Source organism: Sciurus vulgaris (genome assembly GCF_902686455.1).
Source record: "Sciurus vulgaris genome assembly, chromosome: 8".
In the NCBI taxonomy this organism is placed as follows: domain Eukaryota; kingdom Metazoa; phylum Chordata; class Mammalia; order Rodentia; family Sciuridae; genus Sciurus; species Sciurus vulgaris.
In genome coordinates, this window is record NC_136468.1 from 48,835,315 (window position 1) to 48,856,901 (window position 21,587).

Genomic DNA, 21,587 nt, shown 5'->3' on the forward strand with positions numbered 1-21,587 from the left:
TTTCTCATACTAGACAAAGGGGCCAAAAGTATGCAATGGAGAAAAGATAGCCTCTTCAACAAATGGTGCTGGGAGAATTGGAAATCCATATGCAACAGAATGAAACTAAACCCATATCTCTCACCATGCACGAAACTAAACTCAAAATGGATTAAGGACCTCGGAATCAGACCAGAGACCCTGCAGATTATAGAAGAAAAAGTAGGTCCAGATCTTCAACATGTCGGCTTAGGACCAGACTTCCTTAACAGGACTCCCATAGCACAAGAAATAAAAGCAAGAATCAATAACTGGGATAGAGTCAAACTAAAAAGCTTTCTCTCAACAAAGGAAACTATCAGCAATGCGAAGAAAGAGCCTACAGAGTGGGAGAATATCTTTGCCAATCATACTTCAGTTGCAGCACTAATTTCCAGAATCTATAAAGAACTCAAAACACTCTACTCCAAGAATTCAAATAATCCAGTCGACAAATGGGCTAAGGAAATGAACAGACACTTCACAGAAGAAGATCTACAAGTAATCAACAAACATATGGAAAAATATCCAACATCTCTAGTAATAAGAGAAATGCAAATCAAAACCACCCTAAGATTCCATCTCACCCCAATTAGAATGGCGATTATCAAGAATACGAGCAACAACAGGTGTTGGCGAGGATGTGGGGAGAAAGGTACACTCATACATTGCTGGTGGGGCTGCAAATTAGTGCAGCCACTCTGGAAAGCAGTGTGGAGATTCCTTAGAAAACTTGGAATGGACCCTCCATTTGACCCAGCTATCCCACTCCTTGGCCTATACCCAAAGGACTTAAAATCAGCATACTACGGAGATACAGCCACATCAATGTTCATAGCTGCTCAATTTACAATAGCCAGACTGTGGAACCAACCTAGATGCCCTTCAGTTGATGAGTGGATAAAGAAACTGTGGTACATATATACAATGGAATATTACTCAGCCATAAAGAATGATAAAATTATGGCATTTGCAGGCAAATGGATGAAATTGGAGAATATCATGCTAAGTGAGATAAGCCAATCTCAAAAAGCCAAAGGAAGAATGATATTGCTAATAAGTGGATGATGACACATAAGGTGGGGAGGGAAGGGTTAGTGTTAGGGTTAGAGTTAGGGTTAGGAAGGGGGGCAAGTATGGAGGAAGGAAGCACTGTATAGAGGGAAAAGAGGGGTGGGAGGGGTGGGGGGAAGGGAAAAAATAACAATGAATCAAACAACATTACTCTATGTAAATTTATGAATACACAAATGGTATGCCTTTACGCCATGTACAGAGAAACAACATGTATCCCATTTGTTTACAATAAAATAAAATAAATAAAGAAAAAAAATGTAAAAGAAAATAGGAGTGAAATATTTATTTAGTGTCTATTATTTTTCAATGCTGTACTACATTTTCTTCATTTTCTCAGCCCATTGAATCTTAACCATCTCTCAAGATTAAATTCATGGAATAATCCAACTCATTGTTTTTCTTCTTAGCATACTTCTACCACAAAACCCATACTGCATAGTTTAGTACCCAAGTATAAATACTAATAGTGGAATTTAAACTACATTAATTAAGGCTTAGAAGCTCAGTGGTACATCTTTCTCTAATATATACATCATGACTCTAACACCTAGGATGCGTACTGAAGCTTAGTAAATGTGTGTGTGTGTATGAATCACCTATAAGTTAAAATTATAACCAGACAAAGGTCACTTTATAGACAACAGTTTTACATTTTCCTGCTGATAAATACACCCATGCATGGGTGGGGGTAAACTGTTTTAACTTACCAAATCAATATGTTTCTTTAATCTAAAATTAATCAAAACTAGGTAGAAAATCTCCAAATCATTTTCTAACAGTATAATTTGAAAAGGCGAAATATCACAAAGTAAATACATACATAACGGTCTAACTGCCATCTGAACCACCATTCATATACATTCCCTTTCAGTTCAAAACACTTGGACAATGGCCAAAGAGAAAAGATCTTCTCAAATGCACCCTGAGAAAATAATAACAAAAAAAAAGTATTAAGCTAAAATGATATATGTCAATACTTGCTTTGTAAGTCTATTGTAAAATTTAGTTTCTGAAGTTAGGATCAATAGGGTTCATTCACAATTTTTAAATTCTATTCATGTGCAAATATAACTTCATTTGAAATTCATTTTAAAATAAATTTACCCATGGCTAATAAAAATGACTTAAAACTTTTCAACTGATTTTCATTTCACATAAAAGCTACTGACACTGCAAATTTAAAACCCTAGTAATTGGAAAATTATTGTATTCAAATTTTTCAATCTAGCATACAAAACAACTAATATTTACTAATCTAACAGAAAAATACAAAAAAAATTCAGCTAATATGTTATCAGCTAATATGTAATATGTTATGTTCCAAAGAATGATTGTTAAGGTTAAAATATAGTTTTTCTTCCTCTAAATGTCCTTAGAGATCTATAGTTTAACTACTGGAGTTAAAAGAGTGCTCTGAATTAGTTACCTTACCCAAAATGCCATTACTAGTCTTTGAAACAGTTTATATTTTTACTTTAGTCAAGTTAGTGAATAGTACCCTCTTAGTAATCTGACAGCCTGGAAAATCTGGGAATGAAGGGGCAGAAGTCTTGGGTACATTCCTGCACATTAATGAAGTCTTTCAAAAAAGAGAACAAAAACCTCAATTTCCAAGCTAAGGAATGACGACAAACTCTATTAAGGAAAGCTCCACTTTTATTCCTAATGCCAAAGCAAATGGCTTCAAAAAAGTTATTAAAAATCAAGGAAATACATGAAAATAATAATATATTTTAGATAATGCTGGATTCTTAGGTCCTAAGAACTTTATTACTTTTAAGAAAATGCAATAATCTTCACTTAAGCATAGAATTAAGATACGCACATAGCATATTAAAAATAGGTTGTATTAAAATCTACAGCTCAGAAAATTAAGGATGATTTTTAGAGTTGCAACCTGAAGTATACTGAAATATAGATATGTTATATAGATCTATATTAAATATAGATATATGTATTTTATAGATCATATATGTGCAGTGTATCTATGACAATATATGATGCATTTATAATCTAAACTTTTATTTCTAATTAAAAATTTACTTCTTATGTGATCAATAAAGTATTTATTGAGCATTCATTTTTTTAAAAAGACAGTGGGCTACAGTAGACTATGTACCTTTTTTTGTTGCCCAATGGTCAACACTGACCTAAAGCTGGGGAAACCTTTTTATAGCCTCTACTGAATCTCTGGTCAGCTTTCTTTTATTTCCCTTAGAAGTGCTCACAGAGTGTTGGGAATTTTAATGAATAAATATCAAGTAGTTGTTCCTGTTACCTATTTTTTTTTTAATATAATTGCCTGTTGTTTCCTTTTTATTTTATCTCCTATAAAAGATCCTGGGTGTCACACAGAATAGAAATGTTTTAAGTACTTTCAAGAAACAAAATAAGTACAAAATCCTCTCCTTCCACCCCCCCCCAAATATTTGCAGAATTACACATATATACAATATGTCTATAGTGCATTTATATCTGACATAAATAGTGTTGGAGGTGTGAGTAAACTGTAGAATATGTCAAAACTATAGACATTAGACATTCAAATTAAAATATTTTGTTATAAATATCATGCTGCCCAAATAGCATGCCTGTCTGATAGATTTAACCAGCAGTTAGCAGACTGTCACCCTGATGAAATAACAGAAAATCTCAAGCATCAGAATAGGGGGATATAAGGTCAGAGCTAGGAAGATGACCAAAAATTTTAGTAAATTAAACATATGACATATACAAACTCCTCTGCACCTAAGTTGGTTTTACTAACTGCCAAAATTTTACTTTATGCAGTTACAGAAAAATCAAGTAACAGTTTGATGCAATGAATAATGCACAAACTAAGTTACAAATTGTGTCAAGAGAATTTTGATTTCCACTTAGAGTAGTGTCTTATAAGAGGCATTCAATAAACGTTTGATTGATCAAAGTCAAGTAAAATGGATCTTGAACAATTGCCAGAGGAAGAGCTTTAAATTGCTCTTACAACAAAAACAGTGGTAACAAAAGTAGATAGGTCTCAAAAGAACTATACTGAGTAGTCAACTACAGAGTGACACTTTTATTACAGTCATTAAAAAATGAAGCTTAAAAAAAGCTGATTCTTCTCACATACTTTAATAGACTTGAACTTTAAAATAAATTACAAAATATAAACTGAAAAGACTGTACAAACCTGAGAATATGCCAAAAAACATATGCATAACAGTAAAAAGGCTAGTTTCAACAGCAAGCCAAAATGCCAGAAACAATTTCCTAAGAGAGAAAATATTTAATTTACTAAAAAATAGAAATTTATATTAGAAAGCATATTAAATATTCTTAATTTAACATTTTTATGCCCTGAATAGTTCTTAAAATTGTTTAAGGTTGCTTACAGGGATATGCAAAATATATCTAGATAGTATAAATGAGAGGTAGAGTAAAAGGAAAAAAAGGTGGAGGATTCTTGTGATGAATAAGGCTACAGCATATAACTGATACCCTGTGTACTTGCTGTTCATGTACCTCTTTCCTGAAAAGTTCTTCGTTATTAAAATGGAAGCCAATGGAAAAATATTTTTGATATACAACATTTGGTTGAAAGTTAGATATATTTGTAAAAATAAAAGTCTTTATTTTTCCAAAAAGAGGAAGATTTCATTTTAAAGACATAATCTTGAAAGAAAAAAAAAACACTAAGATAAATGACTATGGCCTTACTTTAACACGATCAATAAAGGGGTATGGAAAATCTGAAAATAACAACCCTTGCAGTACCTGGGCTACTTATATGTAAAATAGGTTGATAATAACTGTACAAATGGTTTAGCTTTCCCTTTTCTATTCCAGCTGGTTCTACTCTGGTTCTATACAAGGCAGTATGAAAACTGTTGTTTTAGTTAACATGTGAAATTGTTTTAAAAAATTTACATTTAAAAAGGGAACAAACATAACAAATGTAAATTAGTATTCTGGAGTATTACAGTACATAATATTATATTCTGCAGAAATTATATCCTACGTTTCTACATATTTTGGAAACAATTTTTAAATTTCAAAAAATATCAGAACTACACATAAACTATCTACAGTTCTCTTAATAAAAATAATAGCCTTTAGTGACTAAAGAGAAATTTAATACACTGAAAGAAATTAACATTAATAAGAAAGGATATTTACCGTTTGCTCTCTTTTGGATTATTTGTGGCCACAGTGCTAAAGTAACATATATGACCATGAACCATACAGTGACCAAGGGAACAAAGTAATAGAATTGATAAGGTCGATCCATTACTATACATAATACCACTACTAGGAAATTGAGACGAAATAAGACCTATTAAAAAGGAGAAGAAAATGGTTTTTATTCCAGGTATACGTGAAAAGCAAAGACAGATTTTCTCTGACAGAGTATAAAAGGTCAAATGACAGTACATTTTACTAATCCCTAAAGTTACATTTTTTTTTTATAATCATTGTAAAGAGCTGATGCATCATTATATTTACTACATCCCAGCAAAGTCCTAGCCTATGCTGTCTAGCTACAAGTGCCATCTTGTTAAACGTAGGGGGAAAAAACTGTAACCCTCCTTCCTTGGGTTACAGGTTATAAGCAGAGATTAAGATGACCTCAAGAAAAGGATGCCCATTTCACCTCTTGTTTGATGTTAATTTGTCCCATTTAGGATTAAAATTGAGTTTTGTTTTAAGTATAAAGAAATATTACTCAAATGAAAAAATGTCCTTGGGGCTTTTGTGATAGTCATTTCAGATACCTGTTTGAAATTACTCAAAGAACAAAATTTGAGCAGATTTAAATTAGTGCTATCCCACTTATTATGTGACTTTGGGTAATTATTTAATCTCTCTGAGCCTCAGTTTCCTCATTTTAAACATGAAGATGACTCAGGGTTGCAAGAGAGGATAAATAAAATAATGGCTAGAAACTACTTAGCATGAGGCAGAAAACAGAAATCCTCAGAGAGGAAAAAAAAAAAAAAGAATATAATAGTAATTCCAGGTAACTCTGTATATCTCTACAAAACTAAAGTAAATCAATAATGTTTTCCCTGGTGTATCAGTGGTTTTTTTTTAAATATTCATAAATATTCTCTAAATTACATTTTCCTTCTATCCATAATAAATTATTTACCTTAAATTACTAAATCTAGAATACAGAAATGCAACTTTGAAGTGCTATTTCATAAACCTAATTAATCATGTTCTTAAAATGACATATTTTTATTTCCCTAACAGTTAGGCACAAAAGCATGTTGAATTAAGGGGGGAAAAAAAAAAGAATGCATTCCTACCTGACATACTCTGTGGATTCCAAAGTCTCCTTTGATCCAAAAGTATGAGAAATGCCCATACCCTGTCTGAAACAGATATGCAGCAACCAGAACTCGAATATGCATGTACACAGGCAAAAACTGTTGACAAAAATAGATAAAATATGAGATGGAATAAAAACTACACCTTGAATTGTCATAATAAGTACATTTAATAAAGATAATAAAATGTCATTTTCATTTGGTATTAGGTCAATGAAAAGTTTATTCTCAAAAGTTTAGGGATTATAGGGAGAATTACAACAATGTAGATTTTGGAATCAGATAGATGTAGATCCAAAGCCTAGTTCTGTCACTTTTTAGCTGTATGATTATGAATTTTCTAATCTGCAGAATAGCTCAAAATCTTCAAAATATTATCATTTTAACATGTAAGAAGATATTTTACATTTTTTTTTTATATGAAGTTTTTGACCTTAGCATGAATTTATTATAATTAATCATACTGAATCTGGGACGTATTTCACATGTATAGCACATCTCAATTTTGACTAGCTACACTTCAAGCACTCAATATGGTAGAGCTACCACAATGGAGAATCAAACTCTAGAGCCATATGCCTGGGTTAAATCACTTACATCTGATGGCTCTATGAGTACTTGAAAACAAATGTCAAACACATGTTAACCAATTCCAGTGACTTCGACCATTCTCCCTAAAACAAGTTTTAAAATCCCTTTAAGACTGGGTCTGGGCTGGGATTGTGGCTCAGTGGTAGCGTGCTCACCTAGCATGTATGAAGTCCTGGTGGTTTGATTCTCAGCACCACATTAAAATAAAATAAAGGTATTGTGTCTACCTACAATCAAAAAAATTAAAAAAAAAAAAAGGAGTGATGGGGTGGGCTACTGCTTAAACAAAAAAGAGATTGGGGCTGGAACTGCAAAATTGGGCAGTATATACAACTAACTTAAACTGAATTAAATATTATCACAACAATTTTCTAGATTCCTACCAATGCTGGCCTATTATGAATTTCATGTAGTATTTTTCCCAACTTTTTAAGATACTTATGCCAACAGAAAATATCTAAGTATATAGAACATGTGACAGCACTCCTAATTATTTCACCATGTTATCTCCTAAGAAGAAAAGATAGCTTCTCACATGACTACATTATTGTGATCATATCCAAGAAATTTATATAAATATAATTTTATCTACTATATAATCTATACTTAATTTCTGATTATTATAGTAATATTCTTTATGGTTAATAAAATGTTCTGAAATATAGGACCCTCAAATCAAGGATCATTTGCATTTAGTTGTCATACCTCTTCAGTATCTTTTAATCCACACTATTTTTCTTTTTGTCTTTCATGAGTCCAATGTTACTTCTAACAAAATTTTAGTATTAAAAAATATATTATATATGGAATTCTAAATTCATTAGATTTAATAGGTTGACATCTGGTTCTATTCTTTTACTAGTACCGCCAGTATCCCCACACAAACTTCAGGTCTCCTCATGCAACTTTCAAGGAAAAACAAGCATCACCACACACACACACACACACACACACACAAGACAAGACATAATGGAACACAAAATCATCTACTGTATACACATACATACGTAAATATTTATACACAAATATATTTGTTTGTGTGTTGGGGGGGTTCTAGGGATTGAACTCAGGAGGGCTGTCTACCCCTGACCTATACCCCAAACCCTTTTTTCTTCATTTTAAGACAGGGTTTCACTAAGTTGCTGAGGCTTGTCTTGAACTTTCGATCCTCCAGGCTCAGCTTCCTGAGTCACTGGGAAGGCATGTGCCACTATGCCCTGATACACATTACATTTTTAAAGCATGTTTATACTAACAATTATAATGTGCCAGACCATCTGGTTAATTTAATAATTCTCTTAAAGTTTTGAGTTTCTCTTTTAGCATAAAAACAGTACAATTAGAAGTTTGACATATTTTACTCAAAATATTAAGATTAGGTAATGAAATAATGATGGCAGTTAAACAGTTTTTAGTGAGGTTAATGTCTCAACTATCCAAGAATCAAGTCCCAAAAATATCTATAGTAACAAGGTTTTGCTAATGTACAGATAAGTAATTTTTAACCACAAAATCTTATCTAACACAACATGGATATATTAATTAATCATTATAAATGATCTGTTAAAGAAAAGTATGTCCTTCTGGTCTTGTTTTTTTTTTTTTTAGTTGTATATTAGAATGTATTAGGATGTAGCCTAAGAAGATATATTAGAATGATTAAAAGAGAATCCAAATTGCCTTCATTCTTTTATGACTTAAATCCTTTCTGGAATCACTGAACTGAAGCACTTAATCTGCCATTAATTTTTTCCACCTAATTTTTTTTTTATAGTAGTATATCACCCTTTAATATGTCAGCAATTAATTATGTCTCTAAATGGCATTTTCAAACAAAACACTTTTTTCCACCCAAATTAATTCAGTCTTTATTCCTATGCCAGATATTTCTAGGATTCCATATTCATCACTACTTCATTCTTAGAGAACCTTTGGATTTATCCTATTAATTCTGAGCTGGGTTTACAAACTAAGTCTTACCATCTCCATCTTTCTTGGTCTTGGATCTTTTACTTTCCTGGCTCAACCACAGTTACTTAAATCTACTATCCCCCTTTCAGCTGGAGTAATCACAGAATTTTCACTGCTGCCACAAATATACATATCATAGCCAGATGATTTTAGTTAAAATTATATTTCATTCCTTTGCCTTCTACCCTTCAAAATAAAACATCCACAAAATCACCAACAGTTTTTGGAACTAATAGAGAAAATGAAGTATAATATTGTTTTCAAAATTTTAAAGTCATCTGAAAATACCCCAGTATAAATATGTTACCTTCTTAATTGCTGCTATTGAATTTTTAGAATGTTCTGGGCACTCCCCTCTTATCTCAATTTATTATTGATTCAAATAATGTGTACAGCACACAAATAATGTGTGCTTTATATAAACACACAAATATATAAAAGCACAAATAATGTGTGCTTTATATAAACAAATAAAGCAATAATACAGTTTAGTTGTTCCCAAATTGAGATTCTTAAATTTTTAAAACATTATTTTATAGAAGTCTATTAGCAGTGTGAAAAGAGGTTGTTAGACTCACCTTCAAAAGTGTGTTTTAACTGTAATTTAGCTGGAATGTTACAACCCAGAATGATCATCTTTATCTAACCCTACCATATCCAAGGTAGCCACAGATCATTAAAATATTAAGTCTTTTCAGACATCTAAGAATAGCAAAAGGATTTTGCCTAGGTACAGAAGGATCCTCCACAGCTCCAAGGAAGAAATGCTTAGAAAGTATGGTACACTCTACATGGTCTACAGTGGCAGTCCATCTGTATCGGGATGCTCTAAACTCTGAGGCAAGAGGGTTCTAAGTTTTTCAAACTTTAAAAATGTAAAAATAATTGATAAACTTCGTAAAATATAGTGAAGGATAAAATATAAATATAATAACCTAATTTGATTTACTTTGATAGTAACCTGCCTATTCTATAAATTGTGTTTCTTGAAAATTTTGCATTGGCTATTCAACAAGATGATATCAAATAATACCCTGAGATACCAGCTGCTTCTATTTCATTAAGGTCAAGTTAATACAAATCAAATATTGCTTTTCTTTTTAAATTCATTTGCTTTTAAACTAATGGATTCTCAGAGTCAGAAGAATAAGAAGACAGAAAGATTGAGAAATAAGAAGGGTCTCTAACCTATAGAGAAAATTAACAAAACAAGACAAAACAAACAAAAATCCCAGTGTCCCTGCAAAAATGTTAAAGTGACATTATTTCCTGTATTTTCTGAACTTAAATTTAAAATACTTACAGTACTTGCTCCAGAGATATGATAAATCAAAATCACAAGTTGCATCCAGCCCTTCCATTCATCTGTTTGTTCTCTATTTAATACTTTAGTCTGCATAAAGGAATCATAATCTGTTTTAAAATCTATCAGGAAGTAATTATTTGAACAGTATATATCAAGTATGCTAAAATTTTTCTTACAGTATATAAGCTAATACTTTTGTTAAAAGAATCTTGATTATGTGAGTGGGGGAGACAGTTACAAATTATCATTTTAAAAGATCTAATAAACTATTTTAAAATTGGAAAAAACTATAAACTAAAAAGGTTTTGATTATTTAAGCTGATTCTTGTGATCTTATATTAGATGACAGATGTATTTATAAATCTAAAAATGGCATTTAACAATTTTATCAAAATTTTAGAATTTCAGAGTTAAAAAAAGATCTTTCAGTTCTCTTACATTTTACTGACAGGTAAAGTTCTATTATTATAAATTATTTTCCGTATACACTCATTGGAGATGAAGTGATTAATCATCCTCATTTGAGCTTTTTTTTTTAATAATAGAATTAATTTAAGTAACTCATGCCTTGAAAAGAAATTACACAAATATTCTGAGGAATGACAGCAATTCTAAATTAGGAAATTCAGCATATTGGGAATAGTGGCCACATCACCTTGTAAGTTTTAATTTGTGTGTATATATATATATGTGTACACACATACACATGTATAGTATATATATGCATATAGGCATTTGTTAATACAATTTTTTAAATAAAAGAAAATAAACAGTAGATCCTGTGTAAGCCCTAGATGAGGCTTAAAGGCCATTACAAAATCAGGAGTGCTTCTACTTTCTCCATCCCCAAGCAGGCAAAATAACACTAAGCCCATGATTTCTTTTTCACAGGTCATACTTTTCCAACTTTTCAACAATCTTCACTCAACCCTTTGAACTTCCTCCAAATGATTTCAAAAAATCAAGTTAAGAATCCACTAATTAGGGAAAGGAAGGAAGAGAGGGAAAGGAGAGGTACTGAAGAATGAAAGTGGTCAAATTATGTCATGTGCATGTATAAATGTCATAAAGTGTTCCACTATTATGTATAATTATAATGTAGCAATAAAATAAATTAATTTAAAAAAAGAATCCACTAAGTAGAAGCACAAAATTCCTTTATCCTCATCTGTATACATGTTTGTATATTTTGGCACAATAAATGATATTATTTCTTAATCTAAATTTTGTAATGAGATAAGAAGGACAATATAAACTTAAAAATGATTCTTACCTCTTTAGTATTTTCATTGTAAAATACTCCCAAAACCAAGATGTAGATAATTGGAATAAAGAAAGATGAATGTGTGTAAAACTTGTTTTCCTTCATAAACAGATTTGCACGGTCGCACATATAGAAATAAGCCATAATCAGACCAAGTTTGCAGAAAGACTGCAAAAGTATTTCTAATGGAGATGCAGAGTTATTGATAATATTTTTCTTTTCCTCTCCACTTTCCAAATCGGTACATGGCTTATTCTTCCGATGAGCGTTACGATGAATTATATAAAATATTAAATATCCAATAATAGATAAGGTGAAAAAACAAGCAGCTAGTTTCTGTATGAGAGTAAGAGGAGGCTGAGGTTGACAACAGGACCCATCTACAGGCTTCAAAATCTTATTGCAGTACACGTTCATAAGAATCATTGCACTCTGTGAACAAATCAAGTTATTTGGTTATTATCTTGTCAGTGATATATTTCACATTTGATTTTTCTCCTGTGAATATTGCTGAGTTTTCAACACTGAAACCAAAATGGACTGTATGTTTTGTAACCATTTCCCACTCATGCAAATAATGGTATTCCACCAATCTGCAATGAGTAGCTCAGGGTGCTTCAAACTTCTGAGGCTATGACCCATGAGAAGAAATTCACTCTCTAATGTGACCCAGGAAATAAAACCTATTTTTATTACTCGGAATACACTCTGATATGGTACTATCCTTCAAGAAAAAAATATGGATTTCATGGCTGCCAATGGATCAAAACCTTTGGTTAAAAAAATACAATGTCAAGGACCAAAGAATTTTAATTGGCAGACTTTCAAAACAAAAGATACCAGAATACTTCAGCATTCCAATCTTTCAAGGTTAAAAAAAAAAAAAAGTAAAATAACTGATGTCACAAAATTAATTCTTAGCTAATTATTAATTCTTGACCTTTTAGTTTATAACTTGTAGACAATATAGGACTTTGTAGTTTTAAGAGTTCTAATGTTAAATAAAATGTGGAATCTTCAACATGGTTTAATTAGAATAAAAATTATTCTAGGTAAGCTATCAAGATTCTATTTGAAGATTCAAACTCCAGTTCTATGAAAACTTTAGTTTAGACATCTGTGAAACTCTATGAGATCAATTATTTAAGCTTAGCCATTCAAATACTCAATCAAGAAAAATGTCATCCTTTTAGCCCTGAGACTTCAGGAAGTTCTATGCCTGGTATTTTTGTAGATCCTAGCCTATAAATTCCATAACAAATTTCTTAAATCATCTTTGAAGGAGTCCACAATGTCCTTTAAAGTATGGAGAATTATGTATGTTTGCTCTCTACAGGAGAGAAACAGAACCACTGTTTTTTGCTAGATACCCAAAGGGCTTATATGACCTTCAAAAAGGTTAAACACCATTGCTTTACAAAAAAACAAACACAAAAACACGACTGTAAATAATTTGTTACTACTATGTGTGAAAATTTGTAATTATGCAGTTCTCTTTCACATTTAATGTAAATCCCTTTCCATCAGTCAACCTGAATTTGTTATTGTCTACTCTGTACGTTGAATAATGCTTAAAGTATAAGAGTTATAGGGAAATAAAGATTATTTTATATATCAAAAACTGTGCTCTTCGCTGAAGCTTAAGAGTTACAGTGAGAAAATAGAGCAGTGGTTTTCAAACATGAGTGGGCTAAGAACTTATATCCTTCTTAGATTTATATACTTTTTGTCGGAGGGTACCAGAGATTGAACTCAGGAACACGAGACCACTGAGCCACATTCCCAGTTCTATTTTGTATTTCATTTAGAAACAGGGTCTCACTAAGTTGCTTAGTGCCTCACTTTTGCTGAGGTTGGCTTTGAACTATCAATCTTTCGGTCTCAGTCTCAGTTTCATTTCCTTCCTTCCATAACTTCTTTTTCTTTTAGAGTATACTAAAATTCTCATTTATATGTTCAGTGAGATGAATCAATGCAAAATTATTTCCAGATGTACCTTTAATTAGAAAAACTATGAATGATTAAGATTGTAATAAAATATTTACAATCATGTTGTGAGACTTACGGCTATAACCAACTGATATTATCATCTCCATTACTGAAAAATATAAGAATTCTTACAGTTTCTCTGCTTGATTCAGGAAGATGTAAGCCATCCAAAGATTCCATGATGGTTTCTTGAGCAATTAATTTGGAAACACTGAACATCTTAACGTTTGACTTAGAATTTCTGGTGCTACTATTCAAAATACTGACTGCAGCTTCATTGTAGGCATCTATCTTCTCATTAGTGATCATTTTCCTATTTTCACTTAATAGATCTTCGTAAACTGGATCTGTATATGAAACACATTTTCTTTTTAAAACAAATTTTAAAAATCCCTACTGGTAGAAATTGTGATCATGCAAGTTAGTAGATCCATACACCATTTTTTGTTCTTAATGTCTAGTTGATAAGAGGCACCAAATAATTATTATTACATAGGTTGACCAAGGTTTGCAATAAATTCCCTATCTTACATTTAAATTTTGTGTCAGTCAATAGCTCCTGCAAATTGAAAAAGACATTTATTCCTTTCCAGGACACAGCTTTGAGGAAAAAGTATGTCTTGAGAGTTTAAATTTTTTTGATATTGGTAAGAGAAGTTAAAACTGGATTATGGAAGATTGCATAATAAAGAATAGCAGTTAATTATTTTTCTCTTGTCACCTAAACTTTATTCACACAATTCAAAAGTAATAATTGAGGACTGAGGTCTATTTTCTTGTCACTTATTATAAATAAATTAATTTATTTTCATTTTAGTAAGAGAAAAGCTATGAGTCTATGAGTAAATAGGAACTATGGAACAGATTATCATCACCCTTTCTTATTCTTTTCACCTTGACATTCAACTACGAAATAATCATAGGAGTTTCTGACAAACAAGATGAGTGGTTAAAATATCCAAAGCATCTCATATTGTGTTAGGCATTAAGTAATGGACATTCAATAAATTCCCGAAATGAGTTGACCTAATATCTACTTTCTCTTTAAGAATTTTATTGCCATGTATAAGGTAGGTGTGTGAATTTAAATATTCTGTCAGTTTGAAAGCATTTATTTCCAATGATTGTAATGTCAGAAAACACTTATTAATAGTTTTCTCTGAATTTTACTATAACAGTAAGTATATTTTGTAAAGAAGAACCAGAGGCAAACAATTTATTTCTTTTGGATTTATCTCTGTTACATTCTATAGCCATTCTGCCTATTGAGGTTCTTTGGAGAATATTTTTAACTTATTTATTTTTATTTATTATATTTATTAATCTGTTTCTTAAAGAAAGCAAGCAAATAACTCAAGTTTATTCTAATCTTGCAAACCTTATTTCAAAGTTTATTCTCATAAAGCAGTAATTTTGTTTCTTTAAGCAGGACATAATAAAACTCATGCCTTAAAATATATATAAAATGACAGTTTTTCATTACTCATTCCTTACCTTGTAAGACCCAATAAACATCACTAGTCTTTGCCAATTTTTCTAAAAGCGGTGCTATAGAGGTAATGTTCATTTTATATTGAGATAGTGCTTCATTGCTACCATTGTGAATCTTGATGGACCACTAAGAAGTAAAAATTAGCATTTTTTAGTATTTATCACAGAAAAATTAAAATACATAATTTACTTATTATAAGTCCCCATTTTATTTAATATTAGAATATAATTTGGTCAAATTATTTCATGAAATATATGAAAACAGTTCAAAAAGCCATTATAAAATTAACTTTCAATGTATAACATTTAAAAGGAATGAAATTATAGATATAAAATACTGAGATTTAACACCAAGCTTACTGTTTGCTCAGATCTTTCTATTAAAATTAATCTGATTTATTATAATACAAATAAGAAATTAAAAATAAATACAACCAAGAATTAACTTTTTCTTAGCATGACCTTAAGTCTGAAACAAAAATCATTATGTAGAATACAACAAGTACTTACTGTGGCAGCTCCTGCTACAATCACATGGGGTTTTGCAACAGAATCCTAAAGGAAGAAAAATCATTATAATTATGCTACATCCAGTACAGAGACTGAATACAAGTAACATCATTTACCTTTTCCCTTAAAATTTAAGTTCTTCTTCCTCCTAAATGCATTTTAAGTTTCTAGAATTTCTTTCTGAATTCTTGTTATAACAAGATATATATGGGATGCCAAAAATCTTACATGGCTGTATGGGTATATAGAACGGCATGACACTCTTATAGTTAATTCTTTGGTGTTCTTAGAAAAAACAAAAAAACTACTGAAATCTAATATGACCTAATATTATTCTGAACTCTGAATAAATTGCTTAGAGTAAAGCTCTAGGGTATTATGTCAGTCAATTAAAAGGTATTCATGGAAGCCTACAGGGTACACAGTATAAGTGTTAAATAAAATACAAGATCAGTGACCTAGGGAAACAATCTTTTGGGAAAGCTGAATCCAAAATGTATTTAGCAAAATAAACTGATCATTATTAAAGGTTATGTGCAAAAATAAAGGAGATATCTCTAGAAATGCTTAACAACTGTAAATTGTATTATTTATAATATGCAGTTATGCTATAAAATATATAGTGATATATATGGCACTTATGTTACTATATAGCACTATATATAACAATTATATAATACTTAGTAGTTTTACTATTTTCCCTTAAATTATCTCATTTTAATGTAGGTTCTTACTACCCTGTGAAGTAGGCACAAAGATATAAAACATACTTATGAAACAAGGATACAGACTCAGAATAATTACTAGAGTTATTGCTAGTACCTGCTAGAAACAGTCAGAACTTCACTTTTCCAACTCTTTTGAATTTATGCACTTTCCACCACATGAACAACCCAATATTACAATAATGTACACAAGAAACAAATTAAATAAGCAAGAAATTTAGTAAGATTTTTATGTGACCCATATAAAAAAATAAAATGATAGCTGTTACCTTCCCATTATCAAGATAAAAAATGTTCAGTATATTATTCTAAGAAAACAGAAAAATATAACAAAATGAACCATTTTTCTTTAGAGATAGGCCCATTTCCAGTCTAGCTTGCTTCATTTTACGCCATTACAGAATTTAATGAAAAATTTTTCTCATTGATGAGATTCATTAATTTTTGCTAATGAAGAAAAAAAAAACTTTATCCTCATCCCTGGGTAGTTTCCTTTCTCATTCTTTAGGAAGTAATCCCAAATCTTAAATTTCTCAGATAGGTTTTATCTGTCCTATTCTTCAGCATAAAGTCTAATTCTCAAACTTCATGAAGAAATAGAATTCATCCAATACATGAGCTCTTGCCTTCTTGACTCTACTCTTACAACTTCAACTACTAACAAAAGAGTAAAGAAATGCATCCTGTTCCCAACAGTTCATTCCTTACTGTGTCTAGATCCCTCCCTTTTCATTTCTAGAGTTATGATCCATGGATTATCTCCTCTAACTTTCAAAATATCAGTTTTGTCTTTTTCTTCCACTCTTCTTCCTTCCCTCAACCTAAAAATGTTCAATCATTTATCCTCAAAATGTTTCCTTTAATGCTGTCTATTCTCAGTCTTCTGCATCACATGCCTCACCCACAAATTACCTGAAAGAGTATTCTGTCCTTAGCATGTCAATTTCTTTCTCTCAGTCATCACCTCAGTTTACCAATTATGCCTCAATTTATCATGTTTTGAGTTGTACTTCACCATCCACTTAAACTGTCATTACAGCCTATGAACAAACTCTGGTATTGCCAAATCCTGGAGCTTCATTCTATCTTACCTAGTTTGGCACGTGACACTACAGACTATCCACCTTCTATTCCCTCCTCCCTGTATGTGATATCACAGTCATTTCTATTTTGCTTTTCTTTCTACCCCTTCTCAGAAGCTTTTTGATAATTCCATTCCCCACAAATTCTTCTCTTCAATGTCTAAATCCTCTACTTATGCAATTTATTCCAAACAACTTCAAGCATTACCTTAGTCTGAACCAAGACTTCCTAAGTCCATCTTAATAGCTCTGATTTATTAATGACTTTCATTCACCTAAAGCATTAAATCTAGATTGCCATTTTCTTCACAATTTAGCCTAAGTTTCTCCCACTTCTCCATTATATCTCACCATTCTTCTGTTTAAAACTTTCAATGGTTCTCTACTACCTTCAAAAAAGATTTGTCCCAATGTCCTTATTTTAATAACTTGAAGAATTTAGAATAAATAATAATCTAGTATCTGCCTACTTCATTGCTTATCAACTCTTCCCAAAATGAAGTACATAAAAAAAACACCAAAACCAAACATAAATAAATACTCTGTATGTTAGTTCTAGCCACACTAAAATTGCCAATGATTCCTTGAATAGGGTATATCCTATCTTACCTGTTTTCTGTCTTTGTATTTTGGAAACCTGAATAGATTTTTTCAAAGAAATAAAATTATATATGGTGGTTAGGTTCCCACGTGATCCTACAAAGCCTATTATTATATGATGTGCTTCAGTGCTAAATATTTACTGGGAAAAGGGAAACACAAACAAAAAACAAAAAATCAAAACAAACTAAAAACTCAAAGCCAAACCAAAAGAAAAAACTGTTGCAAACAAGTAAGCAAAATAAGGTCAACAAAACTGAATATTGTTTTATCCATACGAAAAGCAAATATATCTCTAGAAAAAAGTACAGGTTTAGTTAAAAGACTAAACAGGAGCTTTTTTTTTTTATTGTAAACAAATGGGATACATGTTTGTCTGTTTGTACATGGGTTAAAGGCATACCATTTGTATAATCATAAATTTACATATGGTAATGTTGTTTGATTCATTCTATTATTTTTCCCCTTCCCCCCCACCGCTCCCACCCTTCTTTTCCCTCTAAACAGTCCTTTCTTCCTTAAACAGGAGCTTTATGGAGACTACATAGGTTGTAAAGTGAATTTATGAGAACTTAGAGATTTTTTTGAGGTGTTAAGCACACTTGCCCTGATGTCCAATTTATCTTCAAAAATTATGAGCTAAAATATACTTGTCCTATCTGCTGGGTCTTCCCTTTAAAAGGGAAGAAAGTCTACACAACTAAAAAAGTTTTCTCAAATATCTGGATGTGAGTTTGAAGGACAGTGTGGAAAAATGCTCAAGAAAACATGTATTGTGCAGAAAAGATGACTCTGGTTTGAATTAGCTGAGCTATCTCAGTAACAGAAAAATTTCCATCTGGAAAATCTGGTGTAAGCATCATTGGCAGGTTGGAATGGTGATAACAGGGCAAAGATACAGGAGCTACACTTGCTGTTCTCAGTGAAGTGTCAGCATCAGTCTGGCACAGCTTAGTAGCTCTCAAGAAGGTGGGAGAAGTACAGGAGAGTGGGACAGGTGAGTAAAAGGAAGAAAAACAATGGTTGCTCATGGGTTTTTGAAATTTGGTTGCTCATAAAAAAGCCTATATTTGCAAATACAGACCTCAGTCCACACTTTGATACACTGTTTCATGGAACCATTAACTTCTGGATGCCACAGAAAATCCTAAAAGAAAAATATTAGAAGCAAAGAAAAAGTAAAAAATACTATTAATTCTACCATTCAAAAGAAACACTGAAAACATTCTCTTATAGAATGCTTAAAACATCTTAATCTACCTCAATTTAGCAAGAGTCTCAAGTTACATCTCCTCATATGCACTTTTGCCCTCTTCTACTCTCTAGACTTACACCAGAGAAGTTTTGAAGAAATTTAAATCTGATCTTGCCACATTCCTGCTTAAATATTCAGGGATTTTCAATTGCTCTGGTAAAATCCAAAAATCTTTAAAATTGCTAAGAAGGTAGAGAATGTGGCCTCCAACTGTCCCTTTTAACTTCTCTCCTGCTTCCTTTTCCTAGGTGTTACAGTTTGGATATAAAATGTCCCCTCCTGGCCAGGTACTAAAGGATTGGTCTTTAGCTAACAATGGATTGGATTGAAATCTCTGGAACCTACACCAAAATAAATCTTTCTTTTATCATCATTTCTTTTCCCAGTTATTATGTCATAGTGCCATAAGCGGACAAACACACTCTCTCAGTACCCTTTTGGTTCTCTTTCAGCTCCTTCAGTGCTCCCTCCATGTGCTCCTTTGTCTCTAGAGTTTTCCACATACTGCTACTTCTGCATGTAATGTTTTTAATGTTTGTGGACTCTTCTACAAAGTTTGACCAATCCTACTTATCCTCTAGGCCTTGTTAAAACATCACTTCCTCAAGGAGGAAAACTGCTTTCAATTCTTTGCTCTGTACATTCCTACTTCTCCACTTTTTCTTTTCTGCTATGCTTATCCCACCTGTATTTGCATGCAGGAAACTATAATGACCTACAAGCTCCACAGGTAAAGGACATTTACATATACTCTTTTCTCGACATTGATCCTGTATACAAATTACCATATAAGATTGTTTTCAAATTACCATATAAGATTATTTTCTTCTGGATAAAAATTTAATAAACAGTAAATGTTTATTACATGAAACAACTTACATGAACATTTATTCCAATTACTGTATCAATTCTCAAGAATACATTGAGATCTATTTAGCATGTACAAAGCACTAGTTGATCTATAAACAGACTCATCAATGAATATGGCTTCCACATTACATACTTAGCTTACTAGTACATGAACTTACCACTTTAACTGAAGCAATCTTGTCTTCAAAAGGAATGTTTTCATGCTATTTAAAAAGGAGAAACAGGGAAATTTTTTGTATAGGTTAAACTTGTGTAAATAATCTCCTTTTAGCTGCTTTTGTTGATTTATTTTTATATACCAATTCTCATTTATCTATATATTCAACTTGAAAGGACCAAAAAAAAAAAAAAAAAAAAAAAAGGAAAAGAAAAGAAACAATTTACATAGCATACCAAAATAGCAGGGGGCAGAGGCACAGATCAGTGGTGTAGCACATGTTTACCATGTGCAAGGCCCTAGGTTCAATCCCCAGTATCAAACAAACAAACAAAACCCCCAAAAACAAAACAAAATGAAACCAGTTGTTTACGTGTAATATTCAACATCTAAGATGTAGATAAAAGATAAAACTTGAGCCCAAAACAAGTAGATACATGAACATACCTATATAAATTATCTTTCTGCCAAACCTGTCATGATTTCTATTGAGTCCTAGTATTAATATCTGTAGCAGAGACAGACTGCTTTCCTACATTGCCTGAGATCCTGCCAGTTAGGCAAGGCCATGACTAGTTCTGACTAATGTAATATGACCAGATGTGATGTGGGTCATTTCCAGGCTGAATTTCCCAAAACAGAAGGTAATTCCTTATTTAGTTCTATGTATACTGCCTGGGCTGGCAAGAGGCTTTGCTCTACACAAGTCATTCGGGGATTCCTGCCACTGGAATTCTTATCATCTTCTAGTGTACTCTGGAACTAGCTCACTTGACTTCAGAACTGAGGAGGCTGAATGCTCCAGAGTGTACTAGTTGGTAAAAATTCAGAAATTCCTAAATGACTGTAGAACAAAGCCTCTTGCCAACCCATGAAGAACATGCAGCACTAGGTGAGGAAGTACCTTGCATTTTGTTCAGATTGCAGAGTGGTCTGTGGCTGAAGCAACATTTCAGCCTATTCTCACTGGCATATTAGTATGGGCCCTCACTGAACAGGAATGGACGTACATGACTCTACGTTATAGTAGCTTTTACTTTGAAAAATATTCACTGGTAGAAAAAATTAAAATTTGTAGACTGCAACTTCTTGTAACCAGGCATTCCACACAAAAGAATGGAAATCCTACCAGAGTTAAAAATTCTGGGGTGGGGTGAGAGTAGGGTGGTCAATAAGAAGCAAATTCTGTTTCTAAAAGCAAGGTTGAAATATTTTTATTAATTTAATCAGACAAATAATAGTTATATTTATTTTCTTTGTAAAATAAAGTTTGTTTTTATCAACTGACTTTTAAGATTCTTATTGATTCGTCTACAGCTTCATTTCCCCAAAGAAATCTTGGAACCATTAAGTTAATAAAAGGGTAAAT

The 21,587-nt window shown here is 31.8% G+C and overlaps 1 protein-coding gene across 2 annotated transcripts in view; it reads right to left on the reverse strand.

The window, feature by feature from the left end:
• CASD1 (CAS1 domain containing 1) overlaps positions 1-21,587 on the reverse strand; it is a 43,263-nt gene that overhangs the window by 8,225 nt on the left and 13,451 nt on the right. For both annotated transcript variants that reach the window (XM_079150540.1, XM_079150541.1), the window contains exons 4-14: positions 20,220-20,264; positions 19,021-19,083; positions 15,530-15,574; positions 15,023-15,146; positions 13,661-13,875; positions 11,549-11,971; positions 10,273-10,362; positions 6,387-6,506; positions 5,254-5,410; positions 4,268-4,347; positions 1,916-2,017 (exon numbers count right to left, since the gene is read on the reverse strand). In XM_079150540.1, coding sequence (XP_079006666.1) covers positions 1,916-2,017; positions 4,268-4,347; positions 5,254-5,410; positions 6,387-6,506; positions 10,273-10,362; positions 11,549-11,971; positions 13,661-13,875; positions 15,023-15,146; positions 15,530-15,574; positions 19,021-19,083; positions 20,220-20,264 — 1,464 coding nt within the window. The remainder of the gene's footprint in view (positions 1-1,915; positions 2,018-4,267; positions 4,348-5,253; positions 5,411-6,386; positions 6,507-10,272; positions 10,363-11,548; positions 11,972-13,660; positions 13,876-15,022; positions 15,147-15,529; positions 15,575-19,020; positions 19,084-20,219; positions 20,265-21,587) is intronic.